The sequence below is a fragment of the Equus caballus genome, chromosome 7 (genome assembly GCF_041296265.1).
Source record: "Equus caballus isolate H_3958 breed thoroughbred chromosome 7, TB-T2T, whole genome shotgun sequence".
NCBI classification, from domain to species: domain Eukaryota; kingdom Metazoa; phylum Chordata; class Mammalia; order Perissodactyla; family Equidae; genus Equus; species Equus caballus.
Window position 1 is genome coordinate 83284028 of NC_091690.1, and position 23113 is coordinate 83307140.

The window sequence follows — 23113 nt, forward strand, 5'->3', positions numbered from 1 at the left end:
GTGATTTAAGGAATATCTCTACTGTGTTACATTAACATTTATGTCCTTGGAATGTTGAGGGGGAATGAGAATACTGAAATATTTGTTATAATTTCCAATTGTTTTACGTATTTTGTTATTAATCCTAAAATATTAATATCAGCTGAAAAATTACTGTATTAGTCTTTAAAAATTTTGTTCTTAATGATTTATTAGGTAGTTGGAACCTTTTCTTTTCACTGATTAGAGCTGTCTATATAAAATCAATCTCTGAATTTCATAATCAAAAAACCTTATTGCCAAGCACATTTGAGAATGTATTATTATAAGGAGACAGTCTTAAACATATTCTAATGATACATAAAAATTGGAATTATAATTTTTTATGAAATTAGGAAAGCATATTTCATAAATAAGACAAAAAGGATATAGCCTTATATGTTTGACATTAACTAGGGAAGTGCTTTTCTATTTAACAGTAAAATTTTAGACACTATATTTTTATGGGTATCTTTTGTCATATTACGTATTTATTGAGTTGCCTACTCTGTGGCAGGCACTGTTGTAGGCCATTTTCTATTAGGATATTTTTATTCTTTTATTGGGTAAGTTTATTTAAGTATCTGTCTATTATTACAAAATATGTTCAAAAGTCTGACATTGGGTTTAGCCTCACAGTTCCATACAGTGTCTTTGGGAAGATCAGATTATGTAAAAGACTTTTGTTCCCTAAGTAAACATAGTTTGATGATTATTTTAAAATTTTGAAAAGAAAACTGTTAAATTCATAAGTATTTATGAAATCATAACCGTTTCAAGTGTTTAATATACACAAGTTTATATCATAAGTCCTACCCTGATTTAACAGGTGGTTTGGACGTTCTTATATGGCTGACTCAGCCACATAACTCATTTGGATAGCAGAGTGGTCCAGATTTGTCCAAATATGTAAGCAATACGTAGAGAAAAATCTCTTCAACAGACTCTACCCTCATTTTTCCAGAAATTTGTGTGGTTGGACGTAGTGGGAACCAGTTTAAAAAGTGGGGACTTCTGCTTTCAGGAAAATGGAGTAGATGTACATTGCCCTATTCCCCCCCCAAAACCATTGAAAATCTTGAACATTATATATAAAATAAACATAAGACGACTCTGAAAGGTGGAGAAAAGGCATAAAGACTAGGGACCTCAGGACTGAAGGAATGACATGGGGTGAGTTCCCTGTGTTTTCTTTTTGCCTAATATATCCCAGACTTGGAGCTGAAGAAATTGGCAGCCAGGAAACAGTAACAGGCACAGACTAAAAAGCCTGCTCTCTCTAACCAAAAGACCAAGAAAGGGACAGCATAGCAAGGCAGAAAACTTTTAGACTATAACCACTCTGTTCTAGCCAAACATCACAGAAAGACTGTGGCCCCTGCCCCAACCCCTGCCAGCCAAGGCTAAGTAGGGATCCTAGACTTGCACCCTCATGAAGTTGTAACAAGGTTTTGCAAGCCCCCACCAGGGTGGTTTCAGAGAAGGCTGAGTAGGGAGCCAGGAGTCTCATCCCTTTCCGGCAGTCATAAACCTCCCTATTGCCATTCTTCTGTTTCTCTGGTTCACTGTCATTGGAGACCACATGGGAAGCCTGGCCTTCCACCTGGCAGTAAAGAGATGCTGCTTTCCCTCCCCACTGGAGTGAAGTCAGAGGAGGCCTAGTGGAGATTCAGGACTTTCACTACCTCCCAGTGGTCAAGAGGCTAGCCCCTCCCACCTGTGGTGTCAATGAGGCCACAAGGGGAGCAGTAATGAGACACTCCTGCCCCTCACAGCCGAGGTGATAGTAGCAGAGGCCTACTGAGCCTCCAGAATCCCCACCCTTGCTCAGCAGTAATGAGGAACTCCTCCCCACCTTGGGTGTCAACAGAGGCCAAGTGGGAAACCTAGACTTGTACTTCCACCTGAGAGTAGTAAGGCAGGGACCCTTTCCCCGGCTGGAGCAGTGTCTAAGGAAGCCAGCTAACCCAGAAGATTTAAATAGGGTCCAGAATCTCATAGCATAATATCCAGGTTTCAATAAAATATCTAGGTTTCAATTAAAAAAAGATCACTTTACATATTAAGAACCAGGAAAATCTCACTTTGGATGAAAGGAGAGGCAATCAGTAGACACAAGCACTAAGATGACAGATGTTAGAATTATCTGACAAATATTTTAAAGCAGGCATCATAGAAGTACTTCAGTGAGAGATTCCAAACCCACTTGAGACAAATGAGAAAATAGAAAGTCTAAGGGAAGAAATGGCAGATAAAAAGAAAAGTCAGATGGAAATTTAGAAATGAAAAATGCAGTAACCAAAATAAAAAACACAATGGATAGGCTCAACAGCAAAATGGAGGAGACAGTGGAAAGAATCAGTGAGCTTGAAGATAGAGTAACAGAAATTGCCCAATCTAAACAGCAGAGAGAAAATAGATGAAAAAAGAAAAAGGTCCTCAGGGACCTATGAGACTATAACAAAAGATCTAACATTTGTGTCATTGAAGTCCTGGAAGGAGAGGAAAAAGAAGACAGGGCTGGAAAAATACTCAAAGAAATAGTGGCTGAAAACTCCCCAAATTTGGCAAAAGGCATAAATCCACAGATCCAAGAAGCTCAGCAAACCCCAAACCAGATAAACCAAAAGAACTCTAACCAAGTCCAATTATAGTCACACTTCTGAAAACTAAAGATGAAGAAAATATCTTGAAAGCAGTGAGTGAGAAAAGGTAGCTTTTCTTATAAGGGAAAAACACCCTGATTTCTCAAAAATAGATTTGTTATCAAAAACTTTGGAGGCCAGAGGGAAGTGGCACATTTTTCAGGTGTTGAAAGAAAACTGTCAACTAGAGTCTTGTGCTCAGTGGAAATACTCTTCAGGAATGAAGGGGAAATCAAGACATTCTTAGATGAGGGAACAGTAAGAGAATTTGTCACCAGCAGATCTACCTTTAAGAAATGGCTAAAGAAAATTCTCTAAACAGAAAGGAAATGATAAAAGGAAGGCATCTTGGAACATTAGGAATGAAGAAAGAACAAAGTAAGCAAAAATCTGATAAAAACATTAGGCTTTCCTTCTCCTCCTGAGTTCTCTAAATTATGTTTGATGATTGGACCAAAATTATGACACTGTCTGATGTGGGTCTAAATATATGTAGAGGAAATATTTAAGACAATTATATTATAAATGGGAGAGAGTAAAAAGACATAAAGGGAGGTAAGATTGCTATGCTTCACTTGAACTGATAACAGGATGGCACCAGTAGACTGATCAAAGTTATGTGTATATAATATAATACCTATAGCAACCACTGAAAAAGAGAGACACTCAAAAACACTATGTGTAGGGGCCGGCCCCATGGCCGAGTGGTTAAGTTCACGCGCTCCGCTGCAGGCGGCCCAGTGTTTCGTTTGTTCGAATCCTGGGCGCAGACATGGCACCACTCATCAAGCCACGCTGAGGTGGCATCCCACATGCCACAACTGGAAGGACCCACAACTAAGAATATACAACTATGTACCGGGGGGCTTTGGGGAGAAAAAAGGAAGAAAAAAAAGCAAACACTATATGTAAGTCAAAATAGAATTCAAAAAATGTTCAAGTACTCCACAGGAAGACAGGAGAAAGAAAACAAAGAAAAAAACTAAAGTAGTGGACTTAGTTACATGTAAATGGTCTAACTATACCAAAAGGCAGAGATCAGCATATTAGATTAAAAAAACAGAACCCAGTAGTATGCTATCTACAGAAAACTCTGTTTAAATGTGTTGGTATAGGCAGATTGAAAGTAAAAGGATAGAAAATAATGTCTCATAAACATTAATCAAGAAGAATGAGGAATGACTGTATTAACATCAGATAAAGTAGACTTCAGAGCAAAGAAAATTATACTAGAGACAGAGAATGGCATTATACAATGATAAAAAGGTCAATCTGTCAAGAAGACAGCAATCCTAAATGTATGTGTACCACATAATAGAGGTGCAAAATATATGAAGCAAAAACTGTCCAAACTGAGAGGAGAAATTGACAAATCTACATTTGTGGTTGGAGACCTCAGTGCCCTTCTCTCAATAATTGATAGATAGACCCTCCAGACAGAAAATTAGCAAAGATATAAAACTCAACACCATCAACTAACAGGATTTAATAGACACTTATAAAACCCTCCACTCAACATAACAGAGTACACATTCCTTTCAAGTGCCTGTGGACTATATATACCGGGATAGACCATACTCTGAGCTGTAAAACAAACCTCAACAAACTTAAAAGAATTAAAATCATAGAGTGTGTGTTTTTCAACCACAATGGAATCAAATTGAAAATCAATAACAGAAAGATAACTGGAAATTACAAAACACTTGAAAATAAACAACGCACTTCTGAATAATTCATGAATCAAAGAGGAAGTCTCAAGGGAAATTTAAAAAGGTACTTTGAACTGAATGAAAGTATATCATAAATTTTGAGACACAGCTAAAGCAATACTGAGAGGGAAACTTATAGCATTAAATGCTGACCTTTAGTGAAATGCTTACATTAGTAAAAAAGAGGAAAAGTTTTGAATCAATTAGACTTCACATAACCTGGAAAAATAAGAGCAAAAGAAACCCAAAGCAAGCAGAAAGAAGGACATAATAAAGAAAAGAGTAGAAATCAGTGAAATTGAAAACAGAAAAACCATAGGGGAAATCAATAAAATAGAGCTAATTCTTTGTAACAATCAGTTCAACTGACAAACCAGTAGCAAGACTGACAAAAAAAAAGAGAGAGAGAGAGAAGGACCGAGCCCCCGTGGCCTAGTGGTTAAATTTCCACACACTCTGCTTTGGTAGCCCAGGTTCACAGGTTCAGATCCCCAGCGGCAGACCTACTCCACTCACCAGCCACACTGTGGAGGTGTCTCACATACAAAAAAATAGAGGAGGATTGGCACAGATGTTAGCTCAGGGCAAATCTTTCTCAGCAGAAAAAAAGAGAGAGAGAAGACAGAAATTTCCACTATTAGGAATGAAGTGAATACCACTACAGGCCTTGCAGACATCAAAAGGATAATAAGAGACTACAGTGACCAACTCTGCACGTATAAATTTGATAAATTAGATGAAATGAAGCAATACCTTGAAAAGCACAGACTACAACTCATCCAGTATGAATTAGATAATTTGAATAGCCCTGTAACTGTTATGGTATTAAATTAATTATTAAAAATCTCTCAAAAAGGAGATCCCCAAGTCAGGATGGTTTCACTGGAGACTTGTATCAAACATTTTAGAACAATGAATACTAATTCTACACAGTCTGTTCCAAAAAATAGAAATGGGGGGAACCCTTCCCAATATATTTGTCCCAAACCAGACAAAGACAGCTAAAAAGAAAAAACTATGACCAAGCCAATATCCTTAATGGATGTAGATCGGAAAATCCATACCAAGATATTAGCAGCTAGAATTAAGCAATATATAAAAAGGATTATATACCATGACCAAGTAGAGTTTATTCCAAGGATTCAAGACTGGTGAATGTTAAAAAAAAATTAATGAATGTAATCTATCAGAGAAATATTAACGGACAAAAGAAGAAAATTTGCATGATCACATCACTTGATTCACAGAAAGCACTTGACAAAATTCAATATCCACTCATGATAAGAACTCTCAGAAAACTGGAAATAGAGAGTAATTTTCTCAACTTGGTAAAGAACATATTCAAAAAACCTACAACTAACATAATACTTCATGGTGAAGGACTGAATGCTTTCTCCCTAGAATGTCAAGGTCATCTAGGCAAGGATGTCTGTTCTCATCACTCTTATTCCCATAGAACTACAAGTCCCAGCCAATACAATAAGGCAAGAAGAGAAAATAAAAGACATACCAATTAAAGGAATAAATAAAATTGTCTACCCCTTTTTTAGGTAACATTTTTTAATGGAGAAAATCCCAAGATATCTACCCAAAAACCCCCTAGAACGAAGAGAGTTTAGCAAGGTAGCAGGATATAAGATAAACCTACAAAAATCAATTGTATTTCAAAATACTAGCAAAGAATGTGTGGAAAGTGAAATTAAAAATCCAATACCATTTACAGTTGTGAAAAAAAGGAAACTTTAGATGTAAATCCAATAAAATGTGTACTGGACCTATGTGCTGGGAACTATGAACTCTGAAAAGAATATTTAAATAAATGAAGTGACATACTGTGCTCATTGATTGGAAGATTCGACATAGTAAAGATAGCAGTTCTCTCCAAAATTATATAGTTTTAATGCAATTCCTCTTAAAATATGGCAACATTTTGTGATGATCTACATACAAGCTCATTCTAAAATTTAGTGTGGGAGGCAGAGGAACTAAAAGAGCTGGAATAGCTAAAAGAATTTTGTAAAAAGTAGAATAAAGTGGAAGAATTCAGTCTTGATTTCTTGACCTGCTCTTCAACTCATTATGTAGCTACAGTGGTATTGGTGGAGAGATAGAACTATAGATCAATGGAAGAGAATAGAAAACCCAGAAATAGGTCCACACAAATATGGCCGACTGATTTTTGAGAAGGCTCAAAAGCAGTTCAGTGGAGGAATGATGATATTTTCAACAAATAGTGCTGGAACAACTGGACATCTCTATGCACAAAAATGAACCTTTACTTAAACCTCTTATCTTGTACAAAAATTAGCTTAAAGTGGATCATAGACTTAAACGTAAAATGTCAAGTTAAGTTTTAGAAAAAAACATTTAAAAAAATTCTTCCAGATCTCGGGCTAAGCAACAAGTTTTTAGATTTGATACCAAAAGTACAATTCACAAAGGGGAAAATTGACAAATTGGATCTCATGAAAATTTAAAAACACTTCCTCTTTGAAAGCGCATGTGAAGAGGATAAAAAGCCACAGACTGGGAGAACACACTTGCAAACCACGTATCTGACCAAGGACTAATCTAGAATATATAAAGAAGTCTCAAAATATAGTGGTAAAAGAAATCGATTTAGACAATTGGCAAAAGACATAACATTTTATCAAAGAGGATATACAGATGTGAGATAAATCCAGGAAAAGATGTTCAGTATCACTAGGGAACTGCAAATTCAAAGCACGGTGAAGATAGCACTCTCTACGTCCAGAATGGCCAAAATGAAAAATAATGACAGTCCAGAAAGCTGGCAACAATGTAGAGAGACTGGATCACTCGTACATTCTTGCTGGGAGTGTGAAATGTTACAGGCAGTTTCTTGTAAAACTAAGCATGCACTTATCATAGACTCCAGCAGTTATTTGTCCCAGAGAAATGAAAACTTACGTAAATTTATGTTCACCCAAAAACCTGTACACGAATGTGCATAGTGTCGTCTTTGTTTTTAATATCCCCAAACTGGAATCAGCACAGATGTCTTTAGGAAGTGAATGATTTAACAAACTGCGGCTCATACAAACCATAGAATAAAACTCAGCAATAAAAAGGAGCAAACTATTGATACACATAAAAACTTGAATGAATCTCCAGGGAATTATGCTGAGTGAAAAAAGCCAGTCCCAAAAGGTTGTATATGATATGATTCCATTTATATAATATTTTTGATATGACAAAATTTTCAAACTAGGAGACAGATTAATCATTGCTAGAGCTTATAGATTTTCTGGGGCCGGGGGAAGGATGAGTAGGTGGTTACTAAAGAAGAGCAACACGAGGGATCCTTGTGGTGTAGGCACCGCTCAGTGTCTTGCCTAGTGGTGGATATGTGAACCTATGCCGCTGATCAAACTGTGTAGAACTTAGTACACAGACAAGTGAGTACACGAAAACTGGGAAACCGAGTGAGACAGGTGTGTTGTGTCAGTGCCAATATCCTGGTTGTGATAGTATACTATAGTTTTGCGAAATGTTACCTTTGGAGGATACTGGGCAAAGCATACAAGAGTTCTTTCTGTATTATTTCTTAGAATTATATGTGAATCTACAAGTATCTCAAAAATTGCAGTTAAAAAAGTTGATGGCTTAGGCAAAAGTATCTAGAGTTCTTTTCCTAGTTAAACAAAACAAAAACACAACTTAAAGTGTGTCTGGGAAAGATGATTGAATATATCTGTTGATGTATATCGTTAGCACAAAATCGCTAAGTACCTCAAAATGGGTTAGGAAATAGTTGTCAGTGGTGGTTCTGATTTATCTTTTTTTGTTCAATTTGAAAGATAAAGTATCATATTTTAACACTCATTTCTCCATTCAGAATAAAATAGGCAATGAATGATAGAGAAAGAATTTTATTAGGTTAATAGTTTAAAAAAGCAGGAGGATTTATAGGCAGTATAATTTCTTGGTTATATCTTTTGATTGCACTGTGCCTAGATTTTTTGCATTAACTGTAAAATTGTGATAAGTATTTTTTATTTGGAGAACTAAGGATGTAAGAATTCTCTGTGTTCTATTCTGAACTGTGAAAATGACAGAATCTTAAAAAAAAGTGCAGAATTACATTTTGTATAATAAATGAGGAGGAATAAGCTCTAGAAAATATTTTCACTCTGGAATGATGAAAAACCATCATAGTCGACCCAAAGCTGGTTTGGAAGCTTGACGCATGAATGTAACATACTCATGAGGATGGCTCATAGTAAGCAGTGCAGGTTTTTTGTCTGTATTAATAATGTAAAGTGTTTATAATATTTTGTTCCATTTTTATGATTCATAACTTATTTTTTAATATCTAAAATACTGTTTTGCATGATTTTTAGTTATCTTGTACATCATATTACGTGAAGATGGAAGTATATAGCCACATTAGCCCATCATTTACATAATTTATTTGTTGAATGGATGGATGAATTGAAGCTAATTTTTTTAACGGACTAATCTTAATTATATTTATCCTGGTAACAAATTGTTGAAACTATAGTAAGGAAGCTATAGGAAATTGTTAGTATAGCTTTAACTGGTTTCTCAATCTGAAAGATAATGGTGGCCACCTGAATCTGTCTATCTCCACACATCCTCCCAAAACACTGTAGAAGGTACGGGGTAGTTGGGTTTCATTTGTGTTCCTTCCGCATTAGTAGGAGACAGAATATCCTGAATTTCAAATTACCTGTGAGCAGCAAAATAATCACCAGGTTCTAAGAGAGCGTCCACTGCTGCTGTAAGCCTGTGTATGTGGAGAGTGGGAAGTGGGAAACTTTAGAGACTATGAAACAGAGAAGAGGGGATTGAAGGACATAAAATGGAGACAAAAGCATCCTCAAAAAGAGGAAGTACAACAGGGCGTGCCAAAGTCGTGGACATAGACTGAGACTTGGTAGTTGATACCAGCAGCTGTGAGGAGGGGGTTCTCGAGTGCGCAGAATTAGAAGTGGCGGCCTTGGAGGAATTTTCCTTTGGGGGAAGAAGGAGATGAACAGAGCAGGGGTGATGCCTCTGAGTCATAGCAGTGAAGAGAAAACAAGAAGAAAGAGAAAACTTAAGGGTCCTGCCAAATGAAAGAAGATCCCAGCCTCTCCCCTCCCATTTCCCGGTCAAGAGGCTGCCCTTCGCTAAGTTGACAAGAGAAGGCACACTCTAGCTAAAGACTGCTCTCCACAGAATGACTAGGGGAAAATGAACCAAACTTAGCACCACCGTTAGAAGAAAACAGAAAATATGTGTTAAAGTATTCCACCTTATGAAAATCCCCCCCACCCAAAAAAAGACTTAGGAGAATAACCACAAAGTAGGATACTGTAACACAGTAGTCTAGACTAAATTAAATATTCTCAAACAAGCAAAACGAAACCTGGTATCCAAAAGTTTAAGGAGAGAAACAGATTAAAAAAACGGGTAGGAACACGAGAGTTGATCAAACTCAGTAAAGAAATTGAAGAAAAAGACAAAACTATGTTAGAAACAAAGAGTAAATTATAAAGTGCTCAAGAGAATAGAATGAAAGGAAAATCTAAGGAGGGACATCAAATGAAAATGAGATAAAGAAATTAAAAATATCTCAAAGAAAATAATTGAAAGGTAAGACCGGCAACGGAAGTCCAACATAATTAAGAGTCTGTGAAGAAAAAAAACACAAGTGGGACAAAATTTGTAAGCTATAATCCAGGAAAACTTTCTAGGAATAAGGGAGATTTAGCTGTGCCTTTTGAAGGACCCACCGTGTACCTGGACCAGCTGACCTGGGATGATCGTCTCTGGGACATATTTTAGTAGACTGTTAAACTTTAAGGGTCAGTTGCACTGGCATCCTGTTTCTGAAGAGCAACGTGCAAGTCATGGCAACAGGGTAACAATTTCAAGAAACTCAAGGGAAGATTTGATCTCCAGCTGAGTTTCCCTTCGATTATGATGGCAATAGAAACCCAGTTTTGAACATGGAATATCGTCACCATGAGCCCTTCCTGAGAAGTTGATTAGAGGATGAGCTCCATCCAACCAAGAGATCCCCGGGGAAGCTGCAGCTAAAGGACTGTGAGCATTTCGTTTGTGCAGTTGTAAAGTTAAGGACTAAATAACACAAGAGTGGGGACATGGGTAGAAGAATAATATGAAAGATTACGTGTTAGAAAAGTACAAAGAATACCATTCCTTAAAAAGGAGAAGGGGGAAGGAAAGGGAAAGTAGAATAAGATCATAAACTATTGAGTGGGTAAGAGACAGGATACCATTTAAAACTGGCAGACTAGGCAGTAAAAGCTTGAGTAGGAAAAAAGGGGGGAAAAAAGAGTATTAAGGGCACCAACGAGTATAAATGCACTAGAGCCAAATTACTAACCTTCCTAAATACCAAAAGAAAATGTAATAAGTAGCAAGAAAACACACCACGTAGAGAAAGGAACACAGTAAATATTACTTAATACACGCAGTAATTATAGCATACAGCAGTGACTGAGATGAAACAAAACATATCAGTCATCAAATATAAATGGGCTTAAATTGCCTATGAAATGAAAAAGATTTTCAAGTTGGCTCATAAAGCAAACATCACATTAAAATTTGGTTTAAGCAAGAATCTATTAGTGCATGCTGAAGCCAGGGTGGAAAGTTTAAGGCTCAGGATTTTTGAGTGGTCTCCAAGGGTCTTTTATGAAGATTGATTATTAGCTGCAAGGAGAAAAGATAATAGCTGTATAGTAGAAAAACAGGACAACACCTTGAGCAGGTGATGAAAGTTAATATCACCGAGAAAGAGTTAGGGACGTCATGGCCTGTGACTGTGACAGCCTTAAAAGGACATATCACTAGTCTAATAAGGAATGAATCTAATCATGAAGAACATAACGGGTCCTACAAAAAAAATTTAAAGTCATGAAAGAAAGAAAGGCATTTCCTTTGTTCTAGACAAAGAAAATCTGAAGAGACAGACTGCCACATGCAATCTGTGATCCTGGATTTGTTTCTGTACAGGACAGGGAGAAATGCTATAAAGGACATTATTAGGAGAATTGACAATTGAAATATGGACTGACAAAAAGCACTTTATCAGTGTTAAATTTTCCTGAGTTTGATAACTCTACTGTATATGTAAGAATATCCTTATTCTTAAGAAGTCACATTAAAGTATTAAGAGGAAAAGCATGATGTGTGAACCTACTCTCAAATGGTTCAGAAAAATACATCATAATGTGTGTGTGGGTAGGAGAATGATGAAGCACACACGTAGCAAAATGTTAGAACTTGGTGAGTCTAAGTAGAAAGTTTATGGGAATTTTCTGTTCTTTAAATTTTTCTCTGAGTTTTAAATTAAACAACAACAAAAAGACAGCTCTAGCTATGAACTGTAAGCCAGAGACTAATACACCTTAGTTTAGTAAAATAGAATTTGAATTACATAAGTTTTCACTCTCCCCCACTCTTTTCTTAGATGTTAAGTGTTTTACCAATTCAAATTATGTCTATTGGAAAGCTTGACAAATTTGAAACCTATATCGGACTGTGTTAAGCTATAGATGTGATTTATATGAAAGCTTTTTTTTTTTTTTTTTTTTGCTGAGGAAGATTGTCCTTGAGCTAACATCTATTGACAATCTTCCTCTTTTTGCTTGAGGAAGATTGTTGCTAAGCTAACATCTGTGCCAATCTCCCTCTATTTTCTATGTGTGACACCACCACAGCATGGCTCTATGAGTGGTGCATATGTCTGCACCCAGGATCCAAACCCGCAAACCCTGGGCTACCAAAGTGGAGTGCAGTCACTTAACCACTGTGCCATAGGCTGGCCCCTGGAAGGATTTTTTTTCTGTTATGTTTGTACAGAATTTGCTTTTTTTCATGCTTAAAATATGCTTCAGAGAAAAAAAATCATTTTCTGCATGTGTCCTTTGCTGTGACCTCCAGTAAAATGCTTGGTCATGTGGAAAACAGCTAATGCCCTCCCCGCCCCCTTGGTGATTCCTGGTGTTCTGAGAACAAAATAGGAGATAGATGAAGTTACAAGCATTTTTAATATCTTTTCATATTTTTGATCTTATTCCAAAATATTTTATCAAACAATATGTGGATAGTAGTTTTATAAGCTTTGCCAGCTATTTTATAATTAAGTCCGTTTTGCCAGATCAACCTCCTTTATTTATCTTTTTTTTTTTTTTTAAAGATTTTATTATTTCCTTTTTCTCCCCAAAGCACCCCGGTACATAGTTGTATATTCTTCGTTGTGGGTTCTTCTAGTTGTGGCATGTGGGACGCTGCCTCAGCGTGGTCCGATGAGCAGTGCCATGTCCGCGCCCAGGACTCGAACCAACGAAACACTGGGCTGCCTGCAGCGGAGCGTGGGAACTCAACCACTCGGCCACGGGGCCAGCCCCTCCTTTATTTATCTTTTGAGGAACAACTTGTTCTCTACCAAAAGAAAAATATTTGAAGATATTTTGTTTGTCTTAATGATTCCTTTTCTTTTCTTTATGTGTAATAAATATTGTTAGTAGTTCTGCTTAGACCATGTGTGAAGAAAAGAGATGACATCAAACAAAATTTGAGATTTATGCAATCTTACCTTACATGTTAACTAAAATTTGTTTTTTTGATTGTGAAAAATCAGTGATTAAAAATTAAAAATTGATTTTATGCCCACTGATTCTTCAACAGGAATTATGCTGAGTTTCTTGCTTCTGTCTTAAGGTTGTATGGAGAAAAAGAACCACACAGTTCCTTGCACTAGGTGAACAGCCCAGGAGCTCTCGTTGCATGTTTTCAGATGGAGCAGTATTTGACATGCAGTGAGAAGACTGCAGTGTTTTCCAGTCTTTGTAACTAGCGCAGTGGTGGCTTACTGACTGGCCCAAAGATAGTGCTTAAACGCGTCTATTAGGTTTCCCCACGGATGGGCAGCGGGAGTCCTTCAGAGTTCTGTGTTCTTTATTGCACTGTCGTCTCCCTTTACAAGATTGCAGTGACACATGTGCCTGCTTTTCTGAGAAGCACCGAACTCCTTTTCAGTCTAAAGATTGAGGATTTTTATTAGATTATTTAGCCAAACACCACAATGTAAAGCCAATAAAAATTAGCTAGAAACAACTGTGGTATGCAGTACTAGGAAAGGCAGATCTCATGCAGCATGAAATAAAGTAATTCTTTTTTTGCTCAGTTTTTATAAGGATAATTTTTTCCTTTTTGCACTTTGAGTTTCTAATTTTCTAGCCATTCTACTTATAAGTATTTGGTAACTGCAGTGTTTTTATATTCAGGGCTTTGTCATTAATATTATAATATTTTTAAGTAATTATAAAAGTTATTTTTTTTCTAACTAGGAAGAAGCGTTGCATGCGTTTATTCAGCCTGAGATCCTGGATGGCCCAAATCAATATTTTTGTGAACGTTGTAAGAAGAAGTGTGATGCACGAAAGGTAGATGCTATGTAGAAATTAATACTTAATTATCTGAGATAATATGCAATATTTAATAGGTCCTTTTTTTCCCAGGGTCTTCGGTTTTTGCATTTCCCTTATCTACTGACCTTACAATTGAAAAGGTTTGATTTTGATTATACAACCATGCACAGGATTAAATTGAATGATCGGATGACATTTCCCGAGGAGCTAGATATGAGTACATTTATTGATGTTGAAGATGAGGTAAATATTTATTATATTTTTTTCCTTATTTTTTTGTTAATCCATTTTGGTCTGTCTTGTGTTTAAAAGAGCTGTTTGGGGTAACTTAACACTGATGTTGTTGAGACTGTCTTCTTGATGGAAGCTTTTCCTTGCTTTCCTTATTGTCTCATGCCAAGCTCCGTAAAAAGACCTAGCTTTGTATAAGCTTTTCCTGTTCCCTGTAAATTATATTTCAATATTCTTGCTTGATCAGAGTAATTTACATTCTTTGAAAAGACGGAAAGGATCTCAAACTCTGAAATTATTTCTTTAATTTGAGTGATAATCTTATGTTTCATCACTTTCCCAGTTATTGAAACAAACCTTTCTAGACATGGGGTACACGTGTGTTTCTGGTAATAAACACATAATAAACACAGAACAAATATACATGAATCAATGAGTGAACAGGAAAACTGGGTAGTATGGCCTTATTTCTTCTATTTGCCTGTGTCTTTTTTGAGGATTAAGGTTTCTGTGTTGTTCTCACTTCAGGTTTGTCAGCTCTTAAACTGGCTAGGTTAGAAAGCTAGAAAAGAAAGGTATTTGTCTGTTTTCCTTATTTAATGAGTCTTTATTTTTTGGAACTTTGAAGGACACCAGTAATACTCATCAATTTCTTTCACCTATTGACCTCCCCGAATTCTCTGGTTCCTCTGTCCTTCTCCAGTAGAAGATTCATAATGTCCTACTCTATTCTTTTGGAAACTCTTCTGATTTCATTATGGGAAATGTTTACAATCACTTAACATAGTTATTACAGAGTGATAAATCTTTATTATTCTCAAAGCTACCATGAAGCATTTTTTGTGGTTAGAAATGATGATTATAGTTAGAAAAATGCCTTTTCCCAGAAGGTCAAAAATAATTTTAAACATTCATCAGGTTTTATTTGGTGCTCTTAAATAGCAAGAGGCAATGTGAGCAGCCTCTCTGAGCCTCACTTTCCTTTCTCTGAAGTAAGGAGAGTAATTGCTTTTTAGAGCTTTTGTAGAAGGGAGTACCTTAGATAAAGTCGATTGTTCATTGAATGTTGCCTATGACCAGGTAACATTTTGAAAGGTTTAATTTAAAATAATATCTTAAATGCTGTGTGTAAACTAAACAATCTACCCCAAAATATACCAAACTTTCAAAGGAGACATAATCTTTTTAGTATTCCTCCTCAAACAGAGATGAATATTAGATTGGTCTTCTGTATATTCCTAATCTGTTTCCTGAAAAGGGAAATCTTTTCCAAGGGAAGAAAATCTAGATAGAAAGTTTAACAGAAACTTCTAGGAAGTTCTAGGTCCATTTCTTGGGAGAAGAGAAGATGTTCTGGTTTAGTTAAAAGAGTTTCAGAAATGATCTCTCTGGACTTGGTGTAGAGTTCTCAAGTCGGTTTTCACCTCCATTTTTCCTTGAACCAAACTCTTGAGGGATGGAGACTGTAAGATGCAGTTCCTACAACAAAGTTCTTGGCAAAAAGTTGGTGCTTATTGGGGCTGGCCCCGTGGCCGAGCAGTTAAGTTTGCGCACTCCTCTGCCGGCGGCCCAGTGTTTCGTTGGTTCGAATCCTGGGCGCGGACATGACACTGCTCATCAAACCATGCTGAGGCAGCGTCCCACATGCCACAACTAGAAGGATCCACAACAAAGAATATACAACTATGTACCAGGGGGCTTCGGGGAGAAAAAGGAAAAAATAAAATCTTAAAAAAAAAATAAAAATAAATAAATAAATAAAAAGTTGGTGCTTATTATATATTGCTTGGGTAATTCAAGAACTTCTATGCAATGCCTTATACTTGCCAAGAGCCTACATCTTAGAGAAGAATTCTTAAACTATTTAAATGAAAACATTTTTACGTATGTATATAAAATATTAAAAGAAAAGGAAGGAAAGAGTTGTTTGGGGATTTCTAAGAAGTAGATTTCTTCAAATTAAATTTGCATGAGAGAGATTTAAAAATCATAGAAGCCTGGAAGAGTATGATTTGCTATTGTTACATTTCCACTAGAGTATAAAATTCTTGAAGATAGATACAGTGTCTTGCTTTTCTTTCTAATTGTCTGTAATACCCAGCACAGTGATAAGCTGAATTGAACTTTTTGTTCCTAAAAAAAGATGATATTCTTTTGGGATTTGAGAACAAAAGAAGCTCATTTTGCAGCTTAGCTTCTCTACTTTTATGGATTTTGGTGAAAGAAATGGTAATTTTATATTGTTACTTTGTAACTATAAACATAATTGGAGTTTAATAGAATTCTGAATCACTAATTTGTTGTATTGGGATTTTAAGGACATTAATAGAAATGCTTTTAAAATGCACTTTTTTGTTTAATTTTATTTAAGGTCTCATTTTTTGAGAGAAAATACATTTACTTAAAGTAAAATGAGTATTTTTATTAACAATAATATTTTAAATTACATGAAAAGTTAGCACCATATAGATAAAAAGTTTTACTGAGTATATATTTTCCCTTTATTTAGCTTATAATTGTACGATCATTGTGTTTTGTTAAGAAATCTCCACAGACTGAAAGCTGCACTGACAGTGGAGCAGAAAATGAAGGCAGTTGCCACAGTGATCAAATGAGCAATGATTTCTCCAATGATGATGGGGTGGATGAAGGGATCTGCCTCGAAAACAATAGTGGAACTGAAAAGATTTCAAAACCCGGACTTGAAAAGGTACCTTTTATGGTTTGTACGTTTTTCTTGAAAGAGAGAATCAAGTAACCTCTGAAGTGCTATATAATTCTCTAGCTGTTGTGACTGATAAAATTCTCTTTAAAAGAAATTTAACTTCTGAGAGTCAAAACTCTTTTTGAGGGTCTGGCCTGGTGGCACAACGGTTAAGTTCGCACGTTCTGCTTCGGCAGCCCAGGGTTCGCCAGTTCGGATCCCGGGTGTGGACATGACACCTCTTGGCAAGCCACACTGTGGCAGGCGTCCCACATATAAAGTAGAGGAAGATGGGCACAGATATTAGCTCAGGGCCAGTCTTCTTCAGCAAAAAGAGGAGGATTGGCAGTAGTTAGCTCAGGATTAATCTTCCTCAAAAAAAAAAAGAAAACTTTTTTAAGGTATTGTTTTTATGCATATTTGTGATTACTATTAAACCTTAGGAAAAACTGCTTATGGGCGGGGGCATTAATTTCTGGGAGGCTGAACTTTAACAGTAGCCGGCTGGGTCAGGTGGTGTGGAAGGGGTGCGCCCTGGTAGTCAAGAAACTGCCTCTGCCTTTGAAGTTGCAGCAAACCTCTAAATCTTACATCAGATGAGTTTTCTCATACAGCAAAATGAAAGTATTAGACTAGAGCTGTTGATTTAAAAACTTCTGGGTATGGAACCCTTTATGAAACCGTTAATAATAGAACCGATCTTTTTGAGGTAGGGGAAACCCAAAGCCCCCAGCCTTGCTCCCCGACAACCCTTAAAGCACTTCAAAAAATTATACAGTTCCGTGGATTATAATTTTTCAAAACTCATTAATCTCTAGGGTAGAATCTTTTGTGTCACTGCATCATGATTTTTAAGATCATATCAAACTATTTCTTTCACATTCCTATAATCTGCTTTATTGAGGGAATTACAGGTCAGATGTCTTGAGCATGGTGTGCTAACAAATCACTAGCGTGAGGACTGATCACTAGCTTGAGTCTTACAGAGTCATCTTAAATACAGAGTTTTTTAGGCAGTGTTTAAGAATGGAGTTTCGCTTACATAAATCTCTTTTTGGACCAAGACCATGATTCTCACCTCCATCACCACTACCGTTTACCTTTCAAAATTTTCTGTTTCTTTGAGGGCATAGCTGAGTGTGAAATGCTATGGAATGAGTAATTAGTGGATACATTGTAACTTAGTATAAAGAAGATTGCATTCAAGCAGGAGTTGGCAAACTGTGGCTCCAGGGCTGAATCCTGCCCCTGCCTGTTTTTCTTCATAGACAATTGTGTCTGAGTTTTGTTTTTTCTTGTCTTATGGCGCTAGGGAGGACTTCCCATCTAGGGGTGAACAGGAGTGGTGAGAGCACATTGTTGCCTTGTCTCCAATCTCAGGAGCAGAGTGTTCAGTCTCTCACCATTCAATATGATGTTGGCTCTGGGTTTTTTGTAGATGTTCTTTATCAAGTTGAGGAGGTTCCCCTCTTCCTAGTTTGTTGAGAGTTCTTATCATGAATGAGTATTGGATTTTTGTCAAATGCTTTTTCTGAGTCGATTGATATAATCATGTGATTTTTTACCCTGGATTATATGGATAGATTTACTCATGTTGAACCAGCTTTGCATACCTGACAGATATAGATCAGTAGATCACTAGATCACAAATAGTACATATATGCATTAGAAGATGTTCTAAATCATTAAATCCTTCAGCTCTTTTGTAAAGGAAATAGAATCTTATTTGAATAAAAGACAATGTTTAGAATTTCTTAATCTTGTGCATATTGGAAGTCTTATATGTAGCACTTGCTTCTAAAATGTCAGACTTTTATTTTCTTTCTATATAAATGAATAAATTTATACGTTAGATATGCATAGTTCTAGGGGTTATAGCAAAATTAAAAGGCGAAGAAATACACTGGATGAAACTTGTGGTATATGAAATTATATGATGATTTGCCATTTTGATTATCTTAGAGGAAAGTTGACCTACGATAAACATATAGGACAGCTAACATGTTACTTCACTATGTACTAATAAAGAATAGGAAATATACAAAGAAGGATTTTGTGTTTCTCCCCTTCTCTGAGTGGCTTTTGTTTTTCCCCTCAGAATTCCTTAATCTATGAGCTCTTCTCAGTTATGGTTCATTCAGGGAGCGCTGCCGGTGGCCATTATTACGCTTGTATAAAGTCCTTCAGTGATGAACAGTGGTACAGCTTCAATGATCAACATGTTAGCAGGGTAAGGAGGGGTTTTTAAGATGATTATTCTGAAAGACGAGAGTAGGGATGTTTCTAATTGATAGTGGGAATTTTTAAAAAGGGGAGGTTCGGTCTGTCTAGTGTAGCATTTTAAGACTCATACCAAATCAGTCTTTTGATTTTGCTTTCAGTAAATTTCCTGCTTTGTTTACTGTTATTTCTTTATTTTGTTTGAGGCTTCTCTTGTTTCAAAGAGATAGACTTCCAGTTTTCTTCTTGCCCTGAGCCTTCATGCAGGCTGCCTATTTAGGAGTGCTAGAACTGTTGGCCAGTAGCAGCCACTGATTATGATTAAATTTTGTGAATTGGTATCTGTGTGGTCCATTTAACTCTGACATTAAAAATTGGGTTACACAGGGGCCGGCTCCGTGGCCGAGTGGTTGAGTTCGCGCGCTCCGCTGCGGCAGTCCAGGGTTCGGATCCTGGGCGCGGACATGGCACCGCTCGTCAGGCCACATTGAGGCAGTGTCCCACATCCCACAACTTGTAGGACATGCAACTAAGATATACAACTGTGTATGGGGGGTGGGGGGTTGGGGAGATAAAGCAGAAAAAAAAAAAGATTGAAAAAAAAATTGGGTTGCACATTGACATAAAGGTAACGGTGTTACAGATTTTACAAAAAAGTAAATAGTGTCACAACTTTTTAGATAACACAAGAGGACATTAAGAAAACACATGGTGGATCTTCAGGAAGCAGAGGATATTACTCCAGTGCTTTTGCAAGGTAAATAACTTGCTAATTTTTAGTGTTTATAAATTAGAATTAATTATAGCTTCTTAACATTTTTTACCATTAAAAAGATTTAAGCCAAGGATTGGCATAATATAATTCATGGGCCAAATCCAGCCTGCCTTCAGTTTTTGGAAATAAAGTTTTGTTAGAATACCACCATACTTATTTGTTTAAATATTGTATGTTGATCTTTTCCCACTACAACCGCAGTTAAATGAGTGCAACCCAGACCATTTGACCTACAAATCCTAAGGCTTTTACTGTCTAGCCCTTTCCAGAGAAGTTTGCTGACTCTTGACTTAACTGTAGTAATCGTTTCTAAGACACAGGTATTTTGAAAACTTTACTGTGTTACCAAGAGGAGATATGAACTCTTCTCATAAGTGTGTCAGGAAAAGCAAAGTAGATTCTCCTTTTCTTGCTAGAATGTTTTAAATTTGAATCTGTCCAAGAAAGTTACATGATTTTCTAATGTTTGAAATAACAAAGAACTACTATTTTAAGTAAATATTTGATGCTAGGAAATGGAATCTTTCCAATCTACTTTTTGTCCCCATTAATCTTTTTTATATTTCTACTAGCTCCACAAATGCATACATGCTGATATATAGACTGAAGGACCCAGCAAGAAATGCAAGTATGTTAACATATAATTAATTTGCTTTTAATCTGTGTTATAAACTAATTTCTTTTGCAAGTTTGCAAACCCAGATAACCACTTTTAAATGATAGGGCAATTAAGTTTTTTTATGCCTGGAAGAATTGATTATAAAGACTGTTAGGAGATAACACCAACTGATAAAAACACTTGGAAAAAAGTTGAACCGTTTTTTAATACACTAAGAGACAAAACTTACTCTACATTAAATAAATTGGATATTTGCAGTAAAATTGTATCATATGCAGTTGGGGTCAGTGATGATAAGTGCTCAGACCTGTGTAGCAGTCGTAACTCACCAGCTGCATGTCCCAGAGCAAGTTATTTAACTTTTCTAAGTCTTACTTTCCACATCTGTAAAATGAGAATAATTGTAGTATTTTATAGGATTGTTATAAAAAAATTAAGTGAAATAACATTTAGCATCATGTCTAGTACATAGTAAAAACTCAAATTTGGCTATTATTGCTTTTTTTAAATTACAAGCTTTTTTTTAGTATTTTAGTGTCTAAATGCTTTGGATAGGGACCCTAGATAAAGTAAGCCTCCAACTTACCACTTTAGAGACATTCTTAAGAACTGGAGTTAGGGGCTGGCCCCGTGGCCGAGTGGTTAAGTTCGCGCGCTCTGCTTCAGCGGCCCAGGGCTTTGCCAGTTTGGCTCCTGAACGCGGACATGGCACTGCTCATCAGGCCATGCTGAGGTGGCGTCCCACATGGCACAACTAGAAGAACCCACAACTAAAATATACAGCTATGTACTGGGGGGCTTTGGGGAGAAAAGAAAAAAAAAAAAAGAAGATTGGCAGCAGATGTTAGCTCAGGTGCCAATCTTTAAAAAAAAAAATTGCAGTTCCTGTTTTTTCTTGCTGGCTCTGACTCCGACTGAAGCTGTATTACAAATAGGTAGGAGTGTGCTGTGCGTGTACATACAGATAGGTACACAGGTGATGTGTTTGCACATATTCTTTTTGTAATTAAACTAATATAATCGCTGTCTGATTTCAGCATATTTCCTTTGTTTAGAAACTACTATACTATGAGTACATCTATTTTAAGCAGTTCAATGCTTTTGTTTAAATTTTTGTAAACCTTTGTTAGATTGGGAGTTCACTTGGTACAAGGCTTAGGACTTACTCATATTTTCACCAGTGGTATAGTCCAGAATCTATCATTTAGTGGCTGCTTGATAATTTACTATGGAATTAATGAAAAACATGGAAATTATAACAAGAAGTCATTTCAGAACAGAGATTTCAGAGTAGAAGTAATGAATCGTAATTTACAGATAAAGAAACTAACCTCCAAAGAGTAATTTCTCCAAGGTCATAGCTGCCTGGAGGCAGAGCCAGGGTCGTAGTTCTTGTGTCCTCTGTGGCGCCCAGCATTCCCATAGTTTCAGGGCTGCTGTAACTCGACTTCCCTGTATCCATTTTCCCCGCTCTAGTTTTATGATGAAGCACCAGAGGGCGCTGTACGTATGCTATGGAATATTTTTAGAATTAGAGCTCATTTCTAAAAACAGTGGATTTTCACCTTCCACAGAGGCATGATTTGTTTTTTATATATAAATTGTTCCCCCTGTTTAATGCCTAATAATTGTTGGCTTTATTAAGCAGTGTCATAATCTCATATTGTCACTTTTAATGCTTTGAGTTACATCTGAAGTTCTTTGATCAGAAGGCAGCTAAAAGACTGCTTTGAGGACAAAGGAAAAATAATATTAGCGAATAGCAATAAGTAAATAGATAGCATTTGTGGTAGTTACGGCAGTGACAGCATTTATTACATTTTATTTTATCAGTTAATAACTCTGTGGGGCAGGTGCTATTAATTAGCTGAAGAACCCAAGGTCTGGAGAAGTAAAATTGCCTGAGGGCACACAATTTGATGGCAGTAGCACGATTTGAAATCAGAAGTTGTTTTATTTCTGAATTTCAGACAGGCTTTCTCATTCTAAAAATCAGTCTGCATGCTAGAATTGTCCTGGAGCCAAGAGCTTTTATGGATAAATATATGGCTTTTTAAAATATGAAACCTAACTGTGTGTCATTATCAACTACCTCTTCACCCTTGTCTGAAAGAAACTCATGTTCCAAGTTGAGAGATTGATGGAATTGAGGTCTATTTTGATGAGAGCTATGGTACAAGTATGTACTGTGGGGACACAGTAGAACAACATTAAATAAAAGAACCTCAATTTTGGTGACACTGTCTTACCTTGTTTTTATTAATAGAATTTCTAGAAGTAGATGAATATCCAGAACATATTAAAAGCTTGGTGCAGAGAGAGAGAGAATTGGAAGAACAAGAAAAGAGGCAACGAGAAATTGAGCGCAATACATGCAAGGTTAGATGTCGTAATTTTACTTTTAATTAAAAAGTGCTATTGAATTTGCTTAACTGCCCTTCTTATAACTAACTCGTTGGGTTGATTCTGTAGACAGTTAGGCTATCGTGATCTTTAAGCAATGTCATCAGCTATATTACTGAGATAAGATATGATTTTATTTTATGCATAAAAAGACTAACGTAGTGGTGATATTCACTGCTGGTAAGGTTACAATGAGATGAATGTTGTCACGTACTGCTACAAGAAGAACAAATTGGTAAACCTTTCTGCATAGAGATTTAGTGGAATTTATCCAGAGCCTTAAGCAAATTCATATTATTTTATATAATTATCTCAAAGAAATATTTCCTAGTGAGATAATCACAAACATGTAAAAATT

The 23113-nt window shown here is 36.4% G+C and overlaps 1 protein-coding gene across 3 annotated transcripts in view; it reads left to right on the top strand.

Annotated features, from left to right (window-relative positions):
* USP47 (ubiquitin specific peptidase 47) overlaps window positions 1-23113 on the top strand; it is a 112535-nt gene that overhangs the window by 64227 nt on the left and 25195 nt on the right. For all 3 annotated transcript variants that reach the window (XM_023646048.2, XM_023646047.2, XM_070274775.1), the window contains 7 exons: window positions 13723-13818; window positions 13894-14046; window positions 16577-16744; window positions 18837-18968; window positions 19639-19715; window positions 20306-20361; window positions 22619-22731. In XM_023646048.2, coding sequence (XP_023501816.1) covers window positions 13723-13818; window positions 13894-14046; window positions 16577-16744; window positions 18837-18968; window positions 19639-19715; window positions 20306-20361; window positions 22619-22731 — 795 coding nt within the window. The remainder of the gene's footprint in view (window positions 1-13722; window positions 13819-13893; window positions 14047-16576; window positions 16745-18836; window positions 18969-19638; window positions 19716-20305; window positions 20362-22618; window positions 22732-23113) is intronic.